Below are 22157 nucleotides of genomic sequence, written 5' to 3'. Positions count from 1 at the left end.
ACTTTTTAATCATGGTGTAGCCAAGTTGTGGAGGCCTAAACCTTTTTTTATTCTGTACCACTTTTTGATTAGCTGCTGAGGGGATTTTAGATTTCAAGGTGAATTCAATGTGAATTTCTGAGCTCTACTTTCAGATGTCTAAAAATCTGTCATTTAAAGGGTTTAGATGCTATTTTTGAAGGACAAGTTCAGTGTTTAGACAGAACACGTCTTAACTCTGAGGATTACAGTCTTCCAGTAACCTTGAGAATTATTGGCACCATTCCTGAACAAAAATGAAAATATAAAACCCTTCTTATTGCATGCTCATGCATTCAAGTCCTGGCAAATTTTCAACTAATTCATATTTTTTGAACTTTATAGATTCGGGAAACCAGACATGGCCAAATACAAGTTAGGAAATTAAAGCAAAAAAAACAAAAACAAACAAACAAACAAAAAAAACAAAACAACAAGCAATAAAATAAAATAAAAATAAATTAATTAAAAAATTTAATTACATTTATTTAATTGCTTCATTTTTCTGTATGTCTTTGTGATAATATGATACGAATTCAGATTCAGCTGTAATGTGTATAGTCTTTTCCAGCTCTTTTGAAGGATGACAATACGTTTTGGGTCAGTAATCCTATTCTTAGATCCATTCCATCAATTTAATGGATCACTGATAAAGGATTATTCTGCACATTACTACATATATTATTCAGTATAAAAGTTCTATGTGTGTCACAGCTTGTTCAAATGTAATAAATTGGAGAGTATGTACCTGTCTTGACCATTTGTAGTTCAGATTAGTGAAATAAAAGGGTGAAGGACCTCTTGAAACACGTACCTATTTCAGTAAAGATCTCTCATGCTCAAATTAAAATGAAATAACTCATAAAGCACTGCTTTAATATTTAGTGTCCAGCTGGACTTGTAGGAAGACTGTTTGTGGTGATTAAACACTGGATATTGCTGTGTGCATCCCCTCACACACACACTCAAGAAAGCCCCAGCTGTGCGATATCTTCCTCCCCCAGTTATAATGAACTTGCTATAGTGAGAGAAATATGTCAGCTGATAGGATTTGATTCTATGCGTGTCTCTCTTGCTAGGCAATCATCTATCAGTGTAAATATGGGAGACAGCCTGGGCTGGGGAGAGGTTACTCTCTTTGTCAATGCAAAGTGGATTTCTGTCCACCTGGCTGACCTATGCAGAAAGCAATTTGGTCTTCGTGCATTGGCAGTGGAACAATGCAGCTCAGATACAAATGGCCAATATATAGTTCATCAAAAAAATGCTATACTCTCTCACCATTCATCTCTCTCTTTATAAATTGCCACTAAATTAAATAAATACTTTATTTATTTATTTTTTATATGTGGCATTATTCCTGCATTTTTATGTAATGTTGAGAAAGCAGCAATTAAAACATTTATATGGAGCATTCTCTATCAACTCTATCACATGATACCATGCCAGCTTTTCTTTCCTTAAGGGAACATACATTGTTCTCAGTTTATTCTACTAAGTTAAGTTAGCTGGATTTCTGCCAATACACAGCTCTGAGGCTGGAGCAATGTCTGAATTCCCTGGGAGCCAAAGACAGGAACCAGCTATGTGTTTATTGTCTTGGCCATCTTAAGGACACAATGTCTGGCTCAGACATCTCCTGTTTAAACTGCGCAGCGTTCCCTGATGTGCCCTTTACTCTCCCTATTGTCCTATTTAGGCCACACAGCAGCCTTAGTCCAACTGTTCACCTGCTACAGAACAAGTCTAAACAGAGTCCTACCCAGTAGGTAATGGAGTTATCACCATAGCTTATAGGTGGGCTGAGTGTCTCCTCCTTTTTGGCAATATGTAAGAGTTATGTGACTTCAGGAAGCCTGCCCTGCTGCAACCTGGGGTCACTGTGGACATTATTCTGCAAGGTTCTTCTGCAAAGTTCTTCAGGTTTAAATTCAACCCATCCAGTGATCTCTAAAAGTCTTGACAGATGTCCTAAGTTATGCCAGTCCCATACATTGGGTCTATCCAGGTGATTCTTAATCTTGGAATTTAAAACTACTGATCAGAAAGCTGAGAGTTTGCATCCCAGTATCACCAAGCTGCCACCGTTGGGCCCTGAGCAAGTCCCTTAATCTGCATTTGCGCAGCTCATTGTAAGTTACTTTGGAAAAAAGAGATAGCTTGTTAAGAAGTCAAGGTCATAGTGTAGGGTCAGCTGTTATACGCCATCCCTGGAGCAGAGAGGGTTAAGGGCCTTGCTCATAGCTTTTCATTGCATACCCCAGCTGAAAAAGGTTGGGGTCAGAGCACAGGGGCAGCTATGATGCAGTGCCCCTGAAGCAGAGAGGATTAAGGGTCTTGTTCAGGTGCCCAACAGTGGCAACTTTGCAGCGCTGGGGATTGAACCCTCACCTTCCAATCAACAACCCAGAACCTAAACCACTTGAGCCACCACTGCCGCTTTAAATACCATATAAATAAAATGTATATATATGTATATACATATATAATTTAATAATTTTTTTATTAGACTTCTGGTCATTTTGTTGACACTTCTGAAGCAACTGAGACTGTATAAAACTGAGCCTTGGAGGGTTAAATACCATGCTCAAGAACCCACCAATGTCAGCTTGGTGGTGTGGGGCTCTAAACTTACAACCTTTTGGTCAAAACTGATCAGAGCTACAATTTCCATTATTGTAAATTTACACCAAAAAAAGCTTTTTCAGAGTGATTCCATAGTAGAACCATTTTTCTTCTTTGGTTCCCCAAAGAACCTTTCAATAAATGGTCCTTTTTGTACCATAAATATATATATATTTTCTATAGTCTAAAGAACCTGTTTTCACTACAAAGAACCTTTTGTGCAATAGAAAAGTTCATTGGATGTTAAAGGTTCTTCATAGTACCATACATCCGGCAAATAACCATTTAAGAACCTTTATTTTAAAGAGTATATGAACACCAGATAATAATCAGGGTTGCTTGTCCTTCAGAACCAGTAAGTACCCGAGAGAACTTGGAAAGATAGTTGGATGAAGGTGATGTTTATTGCAGATACTGTGCCATATGCCATGTTCCGACTTTGCCGGAGGGTTTCAGAATACATGCGCACAAGAAGTCAATTCTCATCATCTCTGGGACTTGCATTCACAGAACTACATAAGCAACTAAGGTTTTTTTTTCATTGAGATTAGATCACTTCCACTGGGAGGCTCATTATTCAAAATAAGTTTTTTTTTTACACTATTTCCCTTGATGCTGTATAACGGTAATGTTATGCAAGATCAACTCTCATCTATTAACCTAAATTAACCTTTAGCAACTATTGAAAAGATTGTTCCCTTAAGAAGTCTCATTCACGCTCAAGGAGGTCTGTGTAGAGAAGTCAAGGTTCGATGAGATTCACTGGTTAGATGAGATTGAACCAGTGAGTATTTCAGATGAACAAAGAAACTTGGTGAACTCCAGGGTTTATCTTGGCTTCTATTATTTTAATTTTTAGCATGTGCAAAGTATAAGAACTGATGAATTGTAAAGTCAAGAAAAGTTTTTTTCCCCTAGCTTGCGACATTAAATTCTCAACATGAAATCTACATTTTAATAAGAGAGAATGAGATGCTGTATTGATCATCTATTTATATAACCAGACCACCATCATGAAAATCATGTGGACTACACTAAACTGAGTTCGAACTAAAGTCCATTTACTTAAAAACACAACAAACAAGGATGAAAAGACTATTGGACCGAGTATTCAACCCTGTTTATGGCATTACTAAACCCTGAAAACTCAAACCCAATCATCAGAGACAGCGCATAAAAATTTCATTTATTTAGTGTATTAACAAACCCATGTTCTGTACATTTGAATTGTCATTACCTCTGTAATATTTCACAAATAATATGTTTATAAATATAAAAGCACATAGAACATATAGTTAGGACATATGTCTTTTAAACAAAATTATTCCTATAGTCATAATGCATTTGTACAAATATCTGAGAAATATTTCTACCATCAAACTCAACTGCTGCTGAAGCAGATACAGTAATATGCGAGTGTTACAGGGTTGAGAGATAGAGCTGTACAGATGAAGAGGTCTGGATTCGTCCAAAAAGGATGGTCAGATTACACCAATTTACATGAGTACTGTCTGTTATGCACATGATGAAATCAAAACTGTCAAAACTCTGAAGCGAAAGCTAAATTCCAGTGATCCACATTTAGACTACTCTATTAATAATAATTAGCAGTATGGAAATTAAATTCAAGTACATTACTACTGAAATACTTTAAACCATGAAGGTAGTTTGAAAATGATAAAGAGATGCATGGACTGCAAATGTCCACTGAAAGTCATATTAATGTTCCTGAAGTTAAAAAAAATGATTTAAAATTCTTTAAAGCATGATCTGGTTTATGCTTTAGTGTTAGGAACAGAGTAAAGTGTCTGATTAGCTACACAGTTTAGTAGTTTCATACTCCATTGAATTGGGCTGTTTTGCACTGAAGGCCTGTAAAGCAGCCTGAATTCGAACCACGTCATTAGTGGAGAGTTTTAGGCGATGGCGCAGTAAGCAGGAGAACAGGTCCAGAGGCTGCTGGCCTGGTGGAGACAGTCGGTTAACACGGTCTCGGATCTCTAACAGCTGCAACAGGGCTGAATCCCGGGATCCCTGTGTGTATGGATAGTCCAGCTGCAGGATCAAGTCCTGGATTGCTTCGGGATCAAAATGCATGCTGTAACCAAACAGCTGCATGCTGTTGATTTTCATATAACCCAGATTCCGTGATGAGTCCATGTAGTCCAATGGCTCATAAAAGATTGTGCCGTTTCCATGGGCTGAGGCTGTTCTGACGCGACTCTTCAGGTATATGTGTACAGTCTCGAAAAACGTCTTCCACTTGTTCCCCAGAGTAAGCGTCCAGTTATAACAGTCAAGGGGAATGTCTAACTTGGTCCTCTCCCAGTCAGGGTAATTGTTCTGGTCTATGGGCATGATCCAGCTCTCTGAGTGACTCCCTCCAAATGGGTTGATGTAGATAGACAACACGGGTTCCAAGGTGCTGTTCTTAGTAAGGCAGATCTGAAGGGAAATCCCCAGGAGCATGTGCACATGACTGGACTTAAACTTGTTGCTTTTCAGCGTCAGGAGCATCCTCTTCCTCCATGAAGGGTCGAACCAGTTGTTGAGCCTGACTTCGCTGCTAATGAACATGGCATTGATGCTGATTCGGCCATCCCGCTTCTGGAGGAGATAGCGCAACTCGAGGTCCTGGAGATCGGTCTCAAAACCTATGTAGTTATCAGTGGAGTCAGGGATGATGTTCCTGCACAGTCCTTGACTCAGGGTATAACCCGGGTTACAGCTGGCACACCGTGACCGGTTCTCATAGGAGCAGGAAGAACAAAGTTGCCCCTCACCCACCATGCATGGAATGATACCTTGGCAGGACGGAGTCTCATGCTGACAAGAGCAGGCCCTTCTCTCTTCCATATATGTGCCTAGCTGATTATTTTCTCCGCAGTACATAAGGGAAAGGATGTAGTTCATCCAGTAACTGTAAGACCTATATGGAGAGAGGAAAATACTTTAAAAAAGTGCCATAATTCCTACATAAAACCTGAATGAATATGACATATGAATAATATTGCAGTGATCATACACACCAGCCAATTAATACCATCTAAATCATTTCATGCATTATTTACAATATGCATAACTGCCTTCCTGAATCAGCATAATCATAAATATTCATCATCAAATGTGCCAACCGGACATGCTCAGCATAATATTTTTCATGCTGTGATATAAATAACAGCTGATCATCTCCTCACAAACTCCAACCCAACCGTCAACACCCTTATTTCTCTTTTCTCACTGAACTGCAACCATACGTGAAAAGAGATTTTGGTATGTAGACAGTGCTCTAATGGGAACGCTTATAGTTCTTCAGGGCATTGAACAGGAAAATCAGAAATGGTGGTCAGTGTGCTCACAGCACATATATTGCTGACTTGTTCTCTTCTGTGGATGTGCTGCTGAATTGAATACATAAATCATTGGGTTTAGGCATTCTTGAGTTCAATTAACTAGCGAACACTAATATTTCACGCATATATTAAGCCATACTTATGGATATATTATATTTACAAATACTCATTTTAATAGCAAAAGTAAATAATCGCAAAGCAAGGATGGTAAAATAGGGTGCTCCAGGGCCTCTAAATTTCCCTAATGTTTATATGAATTTGGGAAAGTGTGTCTTCATTGCACCCTGTGATTTTTGACTATATTGCCAAAAGTATTCGCTCACCTGCCTTGACTCGCATATGAACTTAAGTGACATCCCATTTCTAATCCATAGGGTTGTAACAAATGTTTGTAAAAACAGTCTGCATGCCTAGGTGCTTGATTTTATACACCTGTGGCCATGTAAGTGACTGGAACACATGAGTCTGATTATTTGGATGGGTGAGCGAATACTTTTGGCAATATAGTGTATATATATATATATATATATATATATATATATATATATATATATATATATATATATATATATATATATATATATATATACAAGCACCTAGGCATGCAGACTGTTTTTACAAACATTTGTGAAAGAATGGGTCGCTCTCAGGAGCTCAGTGAATTCCAGCGTGGAACTGTGATAGGATGCCACCTGTGCAACAAATCCAGTCGTGAAATTTCCTCGCTCCTAAATATTCCACAGTCAACTTTCAGCTGTATTATAAGAACGTGGAAGTGTTTGGGAACGACAGGAACTCAGCCACGAAGTGGTAGGCCACGTAAACTGACGGAGCGGGGTCAGCGGATGCTGAGGGGCATAGTGCAAAGAGGTCGCCAACTTTCTGCAGAGTCAATCGCTACAGACCTCCAAACTTCATGTGGCCTTCAGATTAACTCAAGAACAGTGCGCAGAGAGCTTCATGGAATGGGTTTCCATGGCCGAGCAGCTGCATCCAAGCCATACATCACCAAGTGCAATGCAAATCGTCGGATGCAGTGGTGTAAAGCACGCCGCCACTGGACTCTAGAGCAGTGGAGACGCGTTCTCTGGAGTGACGAATCGCGCTTCTCCATCTGGCAATCTGATGGACGAGTCGGGGTTTGGCAGTTGCCAGGAGAACGGTACTTGTCTGACTGCATTGTGCCAAGTGTAAAGTTTGGTGGAGGGGGGATTATGGTGTGGGGTTGTTTTTCAGGAGCTGGGCTTGGCCCCTTAGTTCCAGTGAAAGGAACTCTGAATGCTTCAGCATACCAAGACATTTTGGACAATTCCATGCTCCCAACTTTGTGGGAACAGTTTGGAGCTGGCCCCTTCCTCTTCCAACATGACTGTGCACCAGTGCACAAAGCAAGGTCCATAAAGACATGGATGACAGAGTCTGGTGTGGATGAACTTGACTGGCCTGCACAGAGTCCTGACCTCAACCCAATAGAACACCTTTGGGATGAATTAGAGCGGAGACTGAGAGCCAGTCCTTCTCGTCCAACATCAGTGCCTGACCTCACAAATGCGCTTCTGGAAGAATGGTCAAAAATTCCCATAAACACACTCCTAAACCTTGTGGACAGCCTTCCCAGAAGAGTTGAAGCTGTTATAGCTGCAAAGGGTGGACCGACATCATATTGAACCCTATGGATTAGGAATGGGATGTCACTTAAGTTCATATGCGAGTCAAGGCAGGTGAGCGAATACTTTTGGCAATATAGTGTATATATATATAGCTCTGGAAAAAAATAAGAGACCACTGCAAAATAATCGGTTTCTTACGTTGTTTTCTTCCAGGTTCATGTATTGGTGAGATGAACAGTTTTGTTTCATTTTTTGTGAACTGCTGACAATATTTCTCCTAAATATATTTTCTCAAAATATAATTATTGTTATTTAGAGTGTATATTTAAAGGAAATGACAACACATCAAAATAACCCAAGATCATGCAGTATTTGTAGAACTTTAATAACTCAAATAAATCAAAATGCAAATAATTTGTAAACAAATTGTGTTAATGCTTTGGCTAAATAACATTAAGAAATCAGTACTTGTTGGAACAGCCCTGATTTGCATGCATTTTGGCTCCATGCTCTCCACCAGTTTCTCACATTGCTGTTGGGGAACTTTACACCACTCTTTTTGCAAAAAAGCAAACAGCTCAGATTTGCTTGATGGTTTGTGACCATCCATCTTCCTCTTGATGACATTCCAGAGGTTTTGAATAGGGTTCAACTCTGGAGATTGGGCAGTGGTCTCTTATTTTTTTCCAGAGCTGTATGTATATATATATATAGTATATATAGGAACTTATTTTGTACAAAATACAACAGTCTCTTTAATCCAGGTTTATGTGATATCGCTGTCACAGACTAAAATTCCCCATTAAAGAATTCTTCACTGGTGAGTTGAGATGATTGGGTGTACAACACATAATATTTTGTGCTTTAGGATTTAAAAGAGGTTTCAGTTTATGCCACAGGAGAGAAGGTTTCATATAGGGTCTCACATAAGGTCTATCATGATAGGGCAAAAAGGGACGAGGCAAGCATGGAAAGTAATAGAGGGTGAATTGCAGTTTCCAGTTACGGTTATGACAAAATGAAACTATTTCATGCTTCCCAATTTTTCATTTCTTAGCACAATCCTGGATTGTGCCGAATGATGAATGACGTACGCTGGATGTAGGAATTGCTTCTATTGTTAGATGTTCTTCATATACAAGATCTTTGTATAAACTGACATGGAGAAGACATTACCGTACTGTATTAACAGTATTTTGCTGCTTATAGAATCGAAAGGGTTATTGTGATCTTAAAAACACAGAAAAGACATGAGTCAAAATTACAGAAGAATATGGCATGAAAGTGAATTGAACGCAACCCTATTCATCATATAAGCAGTTTGAAGCGTCAACAGGATAAGTTGGAGTGTGTACAGTGTGTAACAGGGTTGGACATGACATTACATTTGCATTTGTCTTGTTTTCGTCTATGAGCTTTCACCATATATTTTTGTCTCTGAACTTCAGCTTAGTGAGGAAAAAAAAAATGGTTTAACACATAAGTGATGGCAAGCGAATGCATAAATATTCATGCCGCTTGCTTGCCTGAGAGACAGTCAATGTGAAGGTGGGTGGCAGAGGAGGAAATCTCCACTGTCTGTCAGCATATTTCACTCAGAGCGAAGTGGAAATGTGCGAAAAGACAAAACATGGTCTGATCCACTTAATCCAAAGAGAAACGATTTCTCCAGGATTACCTATTTCAAGTGTTCAGAAACGGAATTGATGCGAATAAAAAGAACAATAACAGCTTAAATATTGCTAGCAGTCTTGATTTTCCGTGTATCTTTCTATTGATTTAACTAGATTAATCAAGACCCTTCCATTATTCTATCCTTTTATCAAGATAATATCATTTTATCAAGGTTAATATTATAATACTGAAGTGCTTGACCTACAGTCAACTTCAGACTTTTTGGCACTTTTTGGCAAAAAAAAAAAGTTACTTGCAATTAATTAGCTTAATCTCACACTGAAAATATAAGAGAAGGCAAACTGTTAATTGAACTAAACATAGAAACAGAAATGCCCATATCCACTGTTAGCGCAATAAGTTAGAAAATTAAAATAACATGTAAGTAATGAACCTGGCTGTGCAAGCATATTTTGCCCTCACACACACTGAGAAAGCTGTAGAGAAGCAAAATCTTCATCCAGGATCATGGCTGGAGATTTGCAGACGATGGTAGCATTTTCGCTCCAAATCTCTGAAGGGACTCCACCTTTGTGCCAAACTATTTGGAAGACGTGGCAGAACAAAGCCATTTCTTTCATCTAAACACAAATGTAAGTGCTTGGAGTTTCCTAGACACTACTGAACATGGGTAAGGTCTGGGTTATGTGGTTAACAAGACTAAAAACAAGTTTTTTTGGCAGCACTCATAGTTAGTTTAGTGTCAAAAGAAGGATGGTTATACAGAAAAGGACCTAATCCTTCTTGAGCACAGTATGCTGCAGGTTGTTTTTTTCTTTCCTCCAAAGACCCTGGAAGCCTTGTTAGAATACGCTGCATCATGGACTCCATGAAATATTAGGAGATGGTAAATTAAAATCTATCCGCTTCTGCCAAGAAGCTGCAACTGGGTCATGGTTGGATCTTCTAGCAGTTGCAATAACAGAACAAATCATTTCTCCAAGGAACATGGTTAAAGACAAAAGAAGACAAAAGCATTTTAGGGGTCATGAAGTCAACAAATCCTTAATAAGACTCTAGCTTCAAGCCAAACTCTTTGGAAGATGTGGCAGAAAGACATTTTTTTCATTTCATGACAAATGTAAGTGCCTGGCTTTTCTGGATGCTTACAGAAAGATTCTAGAAGGTTAGTCTCTTGAGACAAAGATAAAGCTTTGTGGCAATAGGGGCATATTTAAGGGCCACCCCTCTAGCCACCCAAGCAAACTAGTATTATTATTATTATAGCTCTGTGATTAATGTCATTATCTAAAACTGAACACTTTGACGGGCTAGTTTAAGGTTGTTAAGGTTATTCATTAACATTGGTCAAACCTTTTGACATTAAGCATGTTCCATATTTCAAGGATTTATTTGGTTTGTTATTAGCTACCATTAGCTCAATATATCAAACTAAGCAGTAGCTTGATGCTAGGTTATGAATCATGTATAGATCTGAAGATTTATTATTGTCCATGCAGCAAAACAAAATAACAAATCCAAAAAAAAATAAAATAATATAAATAAAATAGCAAATCCAAAAACAAAATAACAAACCCGAAAACACAACAACAATTCAGACAAACCGGAAGAGGTAGGTATAGTTCTGTGTTCACGTAAACCATTTTTTTTTCTATTTTAAATCTAAGAAAATAACAAACATATATGAAAATGGAATTTATTCAACGTTACTTTAAGGATGGACATTCATATGCCGTGATTGGGGATGTGCTGATAGCGTATCATGGCATAAAGATTACTTTGTGATGTCTAAAAACACACCTAAAGTACGCAGGTATGATTCGAAGACAAAACTATTCCAGATTAAACGATATATAAGAGCAGAGCTCTTATATATAGCACACACACACACACAAATTTACTTTCTACTGCCGCATCTTGAGTGACAGATGTCTCTTCCAATCAGTGGTGTAAATCCAAAAGCAAATATTAAACAAAAACAAAACAAAAACTCTGGGCTATATATAGAATTCCTATGTATAGACATCTGGAGAATATTGCTGTATCCCAATTCGCACAGTCAAGATTTTATTTGTCATGAACAAACGTTATATAAGTGAAACGAAAAGCCGGCCACTCTGCCTTTTACTGTGCATACAAAAAACCTAAATTACTATAAACTAAAAGTATGTACTCTTCTGTCAAGAGCATGAGCATGAAATTACTGGGACATAGTGACACGGCATGTAATGGGAGAGAATGATGTTGCCTACTTATACACACTTATACACACGGCATACATATTCCTTGTTTCATTTCAGCTTTTCTTTATTCAGTATTCTTTGTTCTACATTATTCTACATTTCATTTAAAATGTCTCCTACCTCCCTACCTACATTTAGCAAGGAGTAGCTGAAAAATGTGTACACAAATCCACACTTTGAAAGTTGACCCTAAATTGTACACCATCTGGGTACCTCTGGGATGCTTGTTTCAATATTCTATGATTTGGGACATTAATTCTAATCTTGGATATTGTTTAAGGCAGCTAGTAGACTATAAGGATGTCCCAGGACTGTGGATATGAGTTATGTGACTAATCATGGGAAATGGTGTTTGTAGCATTTGCAGAGGATTCTAGAACATTCATGGGAAGTTTGAGTTAGAAGATAACATTATGTATGCTGACTATGAATTTTATATAGCATGCTTAACAACAAACCAAGGTGCCTTTAATATTAGAAGAGGATCGTACCTAGGACAGGGAAAGTCACATTATGTTGTTGTTGTCCTTCAGCTGCTCCCTGTGCTCCCTGTCTCTACAACTGATATGCCCTTCCTGACACAACCCTCCCATTTTTATCCGGGCTTGGGACCAGCACTAAGTTACCCCTTCCCTGCCCAGGGATCCTACAGCTGGACCACCAGGGACCTCATAGAAAGTCCCTTTATTTCTTATGGATATTTTCTATAGATGCAAATTAGTGTTTTGTCCAACCCTAAGCTGCCACCCCAGTAGAGTCATTGAGTCTAGCACGTTCATACGAATCGACTTTCTACTGCCGCAGACTGCTGAACTTCCTGTATATCTTGAGTGACAGATGTCTCATCCAATCAGCAGTAATAATTCCATTCGCAAACTATACCTACCATTTCCGGTTTGTCTGAATTGTCCTTGTGTTTTTGGATTTGTTGTTGTCACTGAGTCTAACCTGGCAACCCCAGTGTAAAAGATTAGACTACGCCCCTAACTGGCAACACTGAAAAGAAGTTTAATGTAAAAGGAATGGCTGTAGAACCTGATCTTATCTGTTAAGTCCTGGAGCATACGTGTTGTTGCAGGACTGTTCTTCCTCAAAAACACACAGGAAATATGTTAGGTTACACAGGATTTTGATTATAAGTACTTCTTGAATACCAGGAGATTTTAAATAAATATTTGCTTGCCTTTGACAAGATGTTAGAGCTGGGTCATGGTTGGAGAACACTACCAGTGGTTTCATGATTGCAGATTCAACCTAACAACATGGTAACTCCAGTCCAATGACTTAAACTCCCTTGAAAGCCATTGAAAAAGCAGTATGAACAGTACAGTGTACAGTACAGTGTATAGTGTACAGCTATAGAAAGGGAATTAATTTATAATTGCATGCGCTGGGTGTCATCCAGATGAGGATGGTTTCCTTTTGAGTCCTTTAGGTTCCTTTATTCTGAATTTTTATATTCCTGTAAAGCTTGCAACAATATCCATTGTCAAAAGAGCTATACAAATAAAATGTAATAAAATTAAATTAAATTGAATTAAAAAACTCCATTGAGTTGAAGGGCTGGAGAGATCTGAAGAGTTTCGTAGTCTTCGCTCCATTTTCTTCATTCTCATGAAGCATTACAGGATAACTCCTTAAAGTTATGTTGGAAATGAAAGGATGCACAAACTATCGTGAATTATTCACAATAATTAGCATTGTTAACCTCTTATTGTGAAAAAAAATATGTTTGAGAAGGGATTGCTGTCTTAGACGGCTAGATTTATCTGAAAAATTTCAGGATGCGATTAAGCTAATTGACCATGAAAAAACATTTTCTCATAATTTGGTGCTAATAACTGTGGAGCTGACTGTATTTTTACAGGGCAGCATTTCAATCTGGACATCATTTAACAATCAGAGACAGTTGTTCAGTCCACTTGTTTTTTTTTTTTTTAAACTTTAATGTCCCCACTGACATTTCCTTTGCAATCCTGCCTTCTAAATTTGTCCAAATTAATTCTGTCCATATGGTGTTCTCTTAAAAGACTTGCCTTTATATTAGCAAACCACAAAATACTGTTGAAAAAATTAAAAAAAATAAAAATAATATTGCTTTGAAATGTCCATGATGTAGGGTGTGTGTGCCAAGTTCAGTGCAACTTATATAACATGCATTCAAAGACAAGGATACTCAAAACACTGCTTTAACTACAGCTCAAGGTATTCTGGGAATAGTTTTCTTTGTGTCAGCCATTTCAGTCAGATTCTTAGAGTTTCTTAGCTTTTGAGTCAAGTTGAGTCATGTGACATGCTAAATAATGAGATTTTGAATGAAGATAATATGGTCTGTGCTAGCTCAAATTAATGAACACAAATCTGAAGATAAAACTGTGCTTCTTTAGAAAACTGAATCCAATTATTGTATCCATCTTTTGACTTTGAAGGTGGAGGTCTTATAATTATCAACCAAGTCTACACTTAAAAAAAAAAAGCCTTTAAATGAAAAATCCTCCCTAGATGACTTGCACATCCATGTCTAATGTAATCAGTTTCTTTTATTTAGCATGGCAGACAAATTCTCTTAGAAATAATAATAAAAAATAAAGTACCAACAAACAAATTAGAACTGGAATTACTAAACACTTAAAAAAATTCAATTATATGGCCACAAGTATGGAAAACTACTCATCACAATCATACTACGCCCTTATTGAACTTGAGACATTACAGACTTCTCTGGTATAATCATCTTGGAAGGGTTTATACAGTACTACATGTGGGGATGGGAGATTTCTGTTCATGCAGCAAGGAGGTATGTGGGATAGATGGCGTTCCAGTTTATCCCAAATGTGTTCATTTTGGTTGAGGTCTGGGCTCTGTGCAGGTTCTTCAAACACAGGTTCTTCCACTCCATCTTCAGCAAACCATATCTTCATTTATATTTACATTTCTGGCATTTGGCAGATGCCCTTATCCAGGGTGACTTACATTTTATCACATTTTACACAACTGAGCAATTGAGGGTTAAGGGCCCACCAGTGGCAGTTTGCTGAACGTGGGATTCAAACTCACAACCTTCCAATCAGTAGTCCAACACCCACAAAGCTACCATATCCCACCACATCATGGAGCTCACTTTCTGCACACTGCCATTGTCATGTTGGAATATGTCCTTTTAGTTCCAGTGAAGGTAAATAAAGTATAAAGACGTCATATATGTCCACGAGTGGAAAAATATGGGTGTAATGTCTACATACATTTGATCATATAGTGAGTCTACTTTAAAATAAACATGTCTAAACTGTCTCAAGATTTTTGTAACGCTTTTTACCAGAGGCCAAAAAGTGGAATTTGCCTGTGTTTGGTTGTGCCCAAGCTCACTAAATGTCTTTGTCATGTCACACTCATGGTGGTTAATGGCTCATATGAAAGTAGACATTCATGCCTTTAAGAATTTGTCTTTTTTCATTATAATTTGTCAGTTTTTTGTCTGTTTATCAATATACATATTTATAATATACATATAAATATCCACGAAAATGTTTGTCTGCAAAATTATTGATCATATCAAACCCATTTCTGCTCTATGAAATGCCTCAAGTATTTGTTTAAAAGCATCGGAAATCTAAAGGTATCTTCACCCACTAAAAATTAGCGTAAGGATAACCAACAGAGGAAAAAACGTTTCACAATGAGTCCTGACTTATTTTATATCAGACTTACATTAATAAAATGTCTGATAAGTCGATTTCTGGTAAAAATGGTTAAACTCCTATTATATGACTGGTTCCCCATTGGCCTTTTTGGATGTATTTAATTTAGTTATTCATGCTTAGAACTGATTCTTTTGCATTTACCACATCCAGTCAAGAGCATTCCATTACCTTATCCAGTATTTCAAACGACGAGATAATCCATCTTTCCCTGCTTACACTTTTACACACTCCCACTCCATCAGTCTTTAGATGGAGAGATAAAACCTACTCATCCAGTTACACTAGGAATTATTACGGATATCCTCCGTGATTTGAGTGAGACCGGGATGGAAGCCAAGAAGCCAGCTTTAACATGATTGTTCTACCCATAACTGACCTTGGATATGACCTGAGTGGAGTGTTTAAACGCATTACCTAATTAATATGTTCAAAAGAACGACCTCTGCTAACCCTGCATCACATCTGCTTTGAATCTTTGCAAAGACAGGAGCAAAAGTTTTTGGAGGGGGTTTGTGCTTTTTTCCCTCCAAGCTCAAACACTCGAATTTCCATTTCACTTCAGTCTTTTGCTTATTCTTTATCCACAGAAGAGACATTTCAAGCAGATTCAGAGGACAGTTAAAAATAAGCGTGTTTGAGCATACCGTCTCTGTTTGGTTACAATAATATATTTATTTCCGCAAGTGCTCAAACAGCGAAAGATAATTACAATCCGTTGTCAAGCAGGACTCATGTGGCATAAATTCATTGCTCTGACATTTCTTACCTTTCTTTGGGCACAGATATTTTGGGCTGAGTTCGACACCTCTTGCTGAGAGTGAAAAGCTTGCTGACAATCCGCTGTGCTTTGCCGAGGAGCTGTCGAGTGCTAGTCTCCAGCAGTTGAAAGCGGTGGTGTACAGCCGGGTCCATTTTCCAAAAGTATCTTATAGCAGATGTGTTGAGAGCGTAGAACGTCGGTAATCTTCGCACAAAATTCTGGAACTCTTCTGGAAACCAGACAAGTGACGAGGATCAGCGGATTGAAGGATTTCCATATGTTAGAAAAAACGGAATCGATCTTATTTAAGGCAGGAAAATTGCATCATTTTTTAAAACTCCTTTTTCTAAAATTCTTTTTAGGTTTTCATGATTACTTTTTGCCAGTTGGTTGCTGATATTCTGACAAGTCATTTTTGCATTGAAAATGTGTCAAAAATTGATAGATTTAGAGTTCTGTAGAAGTAGAAATGGAAACTAATTTATTTATTATTTCACTTAGAAAATACCACTCACTGTTATCAATATGCCACACTATTTTCTGTAAAAAAATAAAAAAATAAAAATCTAACCACATAATCAACATTTTTGAAATTCCTCTGTAATAAGCTTCAAATCAGGGATAAGAATGAATATGTAAAATATCATGAATGAAGAAACAGATTTTTGCTTTAAAAAAAAAATATCATTATAATAATAATATAATGTGGTTTAAACTGATACATATATCAGGAAGCAGGCTTTTCAAAGATAAAGATATGATTGCTCCAGATTCAGAGTTTAAAGCTTACCTTTAATTATTAATTTTAATATCTTTATGTGGATAAAAAGAGTGAAATAAACCTTTAATAAAACTGAAGAATTTTGATCATTTTATTACTAATGTTTGAGAAGACATGATATTTATGCCATTAATGCAAAAATAAATCTGAAAAAATGACTGCTGTCTGTAGTGTCTTGTTTTAATAAAATGAGTCAACAGTGAATTAGGAGCCTGGAAGACCCTTCCCTTTTTCATTAGAACAGTGAGGTATTGTCAATAAAAAGCTCTCATTTTATAGATAAGAAAAAAAAAAAAAAAACTCAACATTAATACACCGACAAGATGTACGAGTAAACACATTTCGGGGTGATGGAAGATTATTTCCATTGGCAGCAAGAAAAAAAATCAATAACTGCATCATATAATACCCCTGGATCAATGGTAGATAATATATAAGGAGAAATTTGCTCAATATCTCTAATTAAAATCAAAGATTCTCATAAAATCCTGATAATATCCCAGTGGCATCCAACTGGCTTTTTTAACCACAACAGGTAATTGAAATAATTCTAATTTCCACACTCTGGTAGAGTTAATCATGTGTAAGATATTAAAACTAAGAAGAAGGGACATGATTTGAGCAACGATTTTAGAAGTGACAGCAGCTATAGAAAGAATGAAGCCTCAGCAAAGGAGAAAGAAGTGATGGGGAAATCATTTCACTATGCTGGGTGATTACTGCTTCTCTGTTAACTTCACAGTCATTAAGCAGAAGTTTTTCCAGGCTGTTGTAGCTACAGGAGGTGGAGATCCAATGACTAAACCTGCTCGGTTCTGGCCGCATGCCCAGTGCTGGGAAATCAATGCAGGCCGTGTTTAAAATCCTGTCTTACTGCAACGATAATCAATTGCTGGAAGCACTTCCCACCATTTTCTTGTGATATCAGTAATGAAACACTGTGACTCTTTATATTCACAGGACTGAATATTTCAACCAAATGAACTCAGTCCTGGCATAGCGTTTATTCAGAGTGGCTACAGAATATATTTCATAAATTGAGTGAATATTTTTGAAGATTTTGAAATTTTGACATGAACATATTTTATATAAAGTTGACTCCATTATATTTTTAAAGTTGACCTTAAAGTTTATTTTATTTAATTTCATTATTTTATGTATTTATTTATTTTATTTTTGTGCCATGCCCTTCTGGGCCACCATAACATTGTCCTGATGTACATTTATTTATTTATTTATTTATTTATTTATTATTTCTTCAGAATTTTTTTTAGCTTTTTCAGCTAATTTGCAAAACATTTTTTTTCCATTAAAAACTATTTTTTGCAGTCAGCTCTAACAAGCCATACAGTAATATGCATTTATTAAGTGGCTATAAGACTCCACAAATAACTTGCAAACTTTTATTAATTTAATTTAGAGGCCCACCTGACTCCTCAAACTCATGGTTGACTTGGTCATAGGACTCTCTTATGAGCCTCAGGCTGTCCTGCATGGCCTCCAGGTTCTCAGTGGGGCAGTTGCACTGGGGGAAATCCACACTGCACTCGCACCAGCAGTCATTGTCCTTGCACCTAAATTGGCCTTCGGAGTGGCAGCTGATGTAGCTGAGGGCTGCCTGGACAAATCGGCTCTTCAGGTAGTGAGGCAGAATAGCCTGAAGCCCTGAGGGAAGGACATAAGTGCCTTTCATTAAGGACCAAAATCATAGACTGTGTTTCACACACAGTTGTGCAAGCAACTAAACAGGTAAACAAATGCCAGCTTATTTACAGCATGGGTTCTCGAATCAGTCCTAAGGGCCCTCCACATGTTTTTTCTGTGTTGCGTGAGCTCGGATAGCGTAAAAATGTCTTTCTGGGGAGGGAACTAGTGCTATACACAATGTAACTATAAATTATCATTCAAATGATGTAATATTAAAATGTATACTATAGTCTTTAAATCTAAGATTTCAATTAATATTAAAGTTTTAAGTAATTTTTTGTAAGACATGCCCCTTTTTCTAAAATAAATTTGTTTAAAGTCTCATAAAGAAGAGCAATGCAAAATCTGACATCTTAGCAAATGAAAGTATCTTAAATATAGTCAACTGTATCAGGTATTTTTCTACTGTATGATTAAAATGAACCAATTATAAGGAACCAGGTTTTAATAATCCTATATTTGATTAGTTGTAAACATTACTTTTGTTTTAATATGAAAAACTAGAAACATTTGACTATATTCAAGATATTTTACTTGCTATTCAGATGCCATTGTTTTGCAGTGTGTGGCCAGTCAATTGTAAATGTAATACCTTGTAAATAAATCTTGTTCTCAGGACTCTGAACCAGAACCGAACTGACAGAATCGAGGTTGTCATAGTTACTGCATCCTAGAGGGCCAGTCCTTGTTTCTGTAACCTAAAGAGAAAGAAAAGAAACATGTAAATGTTATACATACACCGATATAGAACAAGTTCAAGCTGAATCAAGACTGCTGTGTAAAATGTCAAATGATATTAATAAATAGACTATTTTTGTGCTTCTACTGTATATAATGAGACCATTCAACATTAATAAAGGCCTGGAGAAGTCACAGCAGGATTGCTGCTTCATGCTGTTGCTCCAGGATCTCAGGTTCAACTCTGTCTATTAAACAGTTTCCTCCAAAAGAGATTATAACTGGAGTTGTAACTGGACTGGCAATTATTAATTACCCTGACATCTGAAAACAATGAATAAATGAATGAATGAATAAATGAGACCCCAAACATTTACAGTGGAACCTTGGCATACAAATTTAATTCGTTCTAGAGACGAATTTTTAAAGCGAAATTTTGTGTTGCGATACAGATTTTCCCATAAGAGATAATGTAAATGCAGATCTTCCGTTCCAGCCACCCCAAAATATTACTAATATTAACAATTCCCAGCACTATAATCATATTTTTGCATATATAAAACAATCAAAACATTTAGTTTCCACTGATGCAAACAAGTTTTAAACGGCTCCCGGATTTACACGCAACTTAGCCGGCATTCAGTTCGGTTCATTCATATGCCGGAACTGCTTCGTATGGCGGCGCATATTTCTTGCAAAATTTCAATTCTTAAGGCGAAAATTCGTAAGAGTATGTCGAGGTTCCACTGTGTTTTGATTACGTAGATTTTTTTAGAAATACTACATGCTCCAAGCAGGATTCTAAAATTCTAAATACTAATGTGGAGCAGTTAGTACACACAAGAGAAAATAAAGGCTAAATACCTTTCAAAATACAAAAGTCACACTTGATTGATTCATATTTTCCAAAAGACCTTCACATTTTTTTTCAGTCGGGCTTTAACTCATACAGCATTGAATTAACATGCAGAGTCAAGAGCTATTACACATTGCAAAACCCATAATGGTGTGTCCAAAAGACATTTTCAAGCGAGCACATTCTGAAGTGCAAAAAAGCATATAAATAGGATAAATAGCATCTTCTCAGTCAATGATATTACCCGTCAGCCTTTACTCATCCACTTGTGTGCGAGACGCAAGCCCATTTTAAGCACACTGTCACCAGGCCTTCTTGAATTGATGAAGTCAAGTGAGCTTGAAATGCAAGTTCAAGCTCCCTTGCAATCTGAAAACTGCTGTGCAGTGCAAAAAAACATGGTTTGCTGATGCCAGGAAGGAGGAAGGAAGTGAAGGTTTGCCTGGAAATTTACATATCTATACTTTGTATTTTAACTAAGAATTTCAGCAGATCCATTATAGGGTCGAGGGCTGGCATATCTCTAGAGAAAGCACTGGAAGGTAAGAAGAGAGAAACTACTAAAGTAACAGAATAAAAAAGTAGATGAAGAAGTCTCCTACAAACATGGTGAAGGGTGAGATCCTCTTATCTTCACAGGCAGAGCCTGGAGAAAACAGTGAGCACAATGGTACAGCCTCAAGTGCATTCTACCCCTGATTCCAGTATTGTCTACACAGGTACATATTCCACTTTGACACAGTTTGTCAGGCTTCTTGTCTAAGAACGTGAAGTAGGAAAACATGGATGTCGCTTTACACCATATACAGTATAAAGGACATCGTTGCGGTTAATTTTTTAAAATAAAAACCAGTGTTTTGTATGGATTGTTTTTTTTTTTTTTTCGGTTGTTGTTGTTCTTTTTGACTTCTTCACCAAGTGGCAGTGCAGAAGAATATATCTTTCTAAAGAGGACAAAAAAAATCCTTCAGACAGAATAACAAATAAAACCATTCAAAGAACCAGACTCAAAATGAACCCTGTCATCTTCTTAGGGACAGAGATAATGAAAAGGCAAACAATATGTGAATATGATGAAAATCTGTCAGATGATGAGTATGAGCATATTGTGAATAAGAGCCTTGAGATGAGCGTAATCACAGCAGCAGCTTTTGAGATATTTCTAAAATAACTATGTTAGATTATCTACATGGTAGGAAGTTGAAGTGCAAATAGCACTTAAGTGAAGAAAGATGACATAAAAAAAAAAATGAAGAAATAAAAAAAGCAGCAGGCTCGTGCAGCAGTCTCGTTTCTGGCAGGTCCAAAGGGAGAAAGGAACCAGAGTACATGCAGTTCAGCTTCTGCCTGCACTATTCATTGTATTGTTTCCTCTGAAATGTCACAGTGACATTCCAAGCTCTGTGGCTATATTCTGCAAACACAACATGTCACAAAGAATACATTGACTTTCTTATGGGTATTTTGTTATCTTTTATTGGTCATGTCAAGCATCTAAAATATTTCTGACAATAGAAATGAAAACTCAATCATAGCATTAGCTCCAAAAAATGAATTGTTGATCTTGCTTTGGGTTGCTGGTGTAATATACACACGTCAACATTAAAACCACATGCCTACTACTGGGAAGATCTCTCTTGTGCTGCAAAAATAGTTCTGACTTTGATCCATGGACTCTACAAGACCTCTACAAGGTGGTGGTATCAAGATGTCAGAAGCAGATCCTGTGAGTTGGGATGTGGGTGCTTGTTCAAGGATCAGGCTTGTTTGTCCAGCTAGAAAGTAGTGAGATCTGAGATCTTGAGAATTCTTTGTTATGTTCCTCAAACCATTCATGGTTTGTACACATGGTCTGCAACAATGTTTAGGTAGGTGGAAAATATCAAAATATCATCCACAGGAATGACAACACCCAAGTTTTCCAGCAGAACATTGCCTAGTGCATCACACTGCTTCCACTAGCTTTCCTTCTTCTCATAGTGCATCCTGCATACTGCATCTCTTCTCCAGCTAAGCAACACACACACACACACACACCAAATGATGCACTGTGTGCTCTGACACCTTTCTGTTGAATTTTTCAGCATTTCTTTGACACAATAGCTCTTCTGTGGGATTTAACCTGACAGGAGATCATCTGACTCAGTCATCTACTAATAATAATTTAAATAAAGTCTATAGGATCCAACA

General features: G+C 37.3%; 1 protein-coding gene across 2 annotated transcripts in view; it reads right to left on the bottom strand.

Moving 5' to 3' along the window:
* Window positions 1–3763: 3763 nt before the first annotated feature.
* The window catches only part of brinp3a.1 (bone morphogenetic protein/retinoic acid inducible neural-specific 3a, tandem duplicate 1), a 57692-nt gene continuing 39298 nt past the window's right edge, over window positions 3764–22157 (bottom strand). For both annotated transcript variants that reach the window (XM_058402173.1, XM_058402174.1), the window contains 4 exons: window positions 19026–19131; window positions 18155–18391; window positions 15952–16174; window positions 3764–5572 (listed from right to left, as the gene is read on the bottom strand). In XM_058402173.1, coding sequence (XP_058258156.1) covers window positions 4456–5572; window positions 15952–16174; window positions 18155–18391; window positions 19026–19131 — 1683 coding nt within the window. In that variant the 3' untranslated portion in view covers window positions 3764–4455. The remainder of the gene's footprint in view (window positions 5573–15951; window positions 16175–18154; window positions 18392–19025; window positions 19132–22157) is intronic.

Source organism: Hemibagrus wyckioides, linkage group LG11 (genome assembly GCF_019097595.1).
Source record: "Hemibagrus wyckioides isolate EC202008001 linkage group LG11, SWU_Hwy_1.0, whole genome shotgun sequence".
In the NCBI taxonomy this organism is placed as follows: domain Eukaryota; kingdom Metazoa; phylum Chordata; class Actinopteri; order Siluriformes; family Bagridae; genus Hemibagrus; species Hemibagrus wyckioides.
This window is presented reverse-complemented; position numbering and strand designations above follow the sequence as displayed.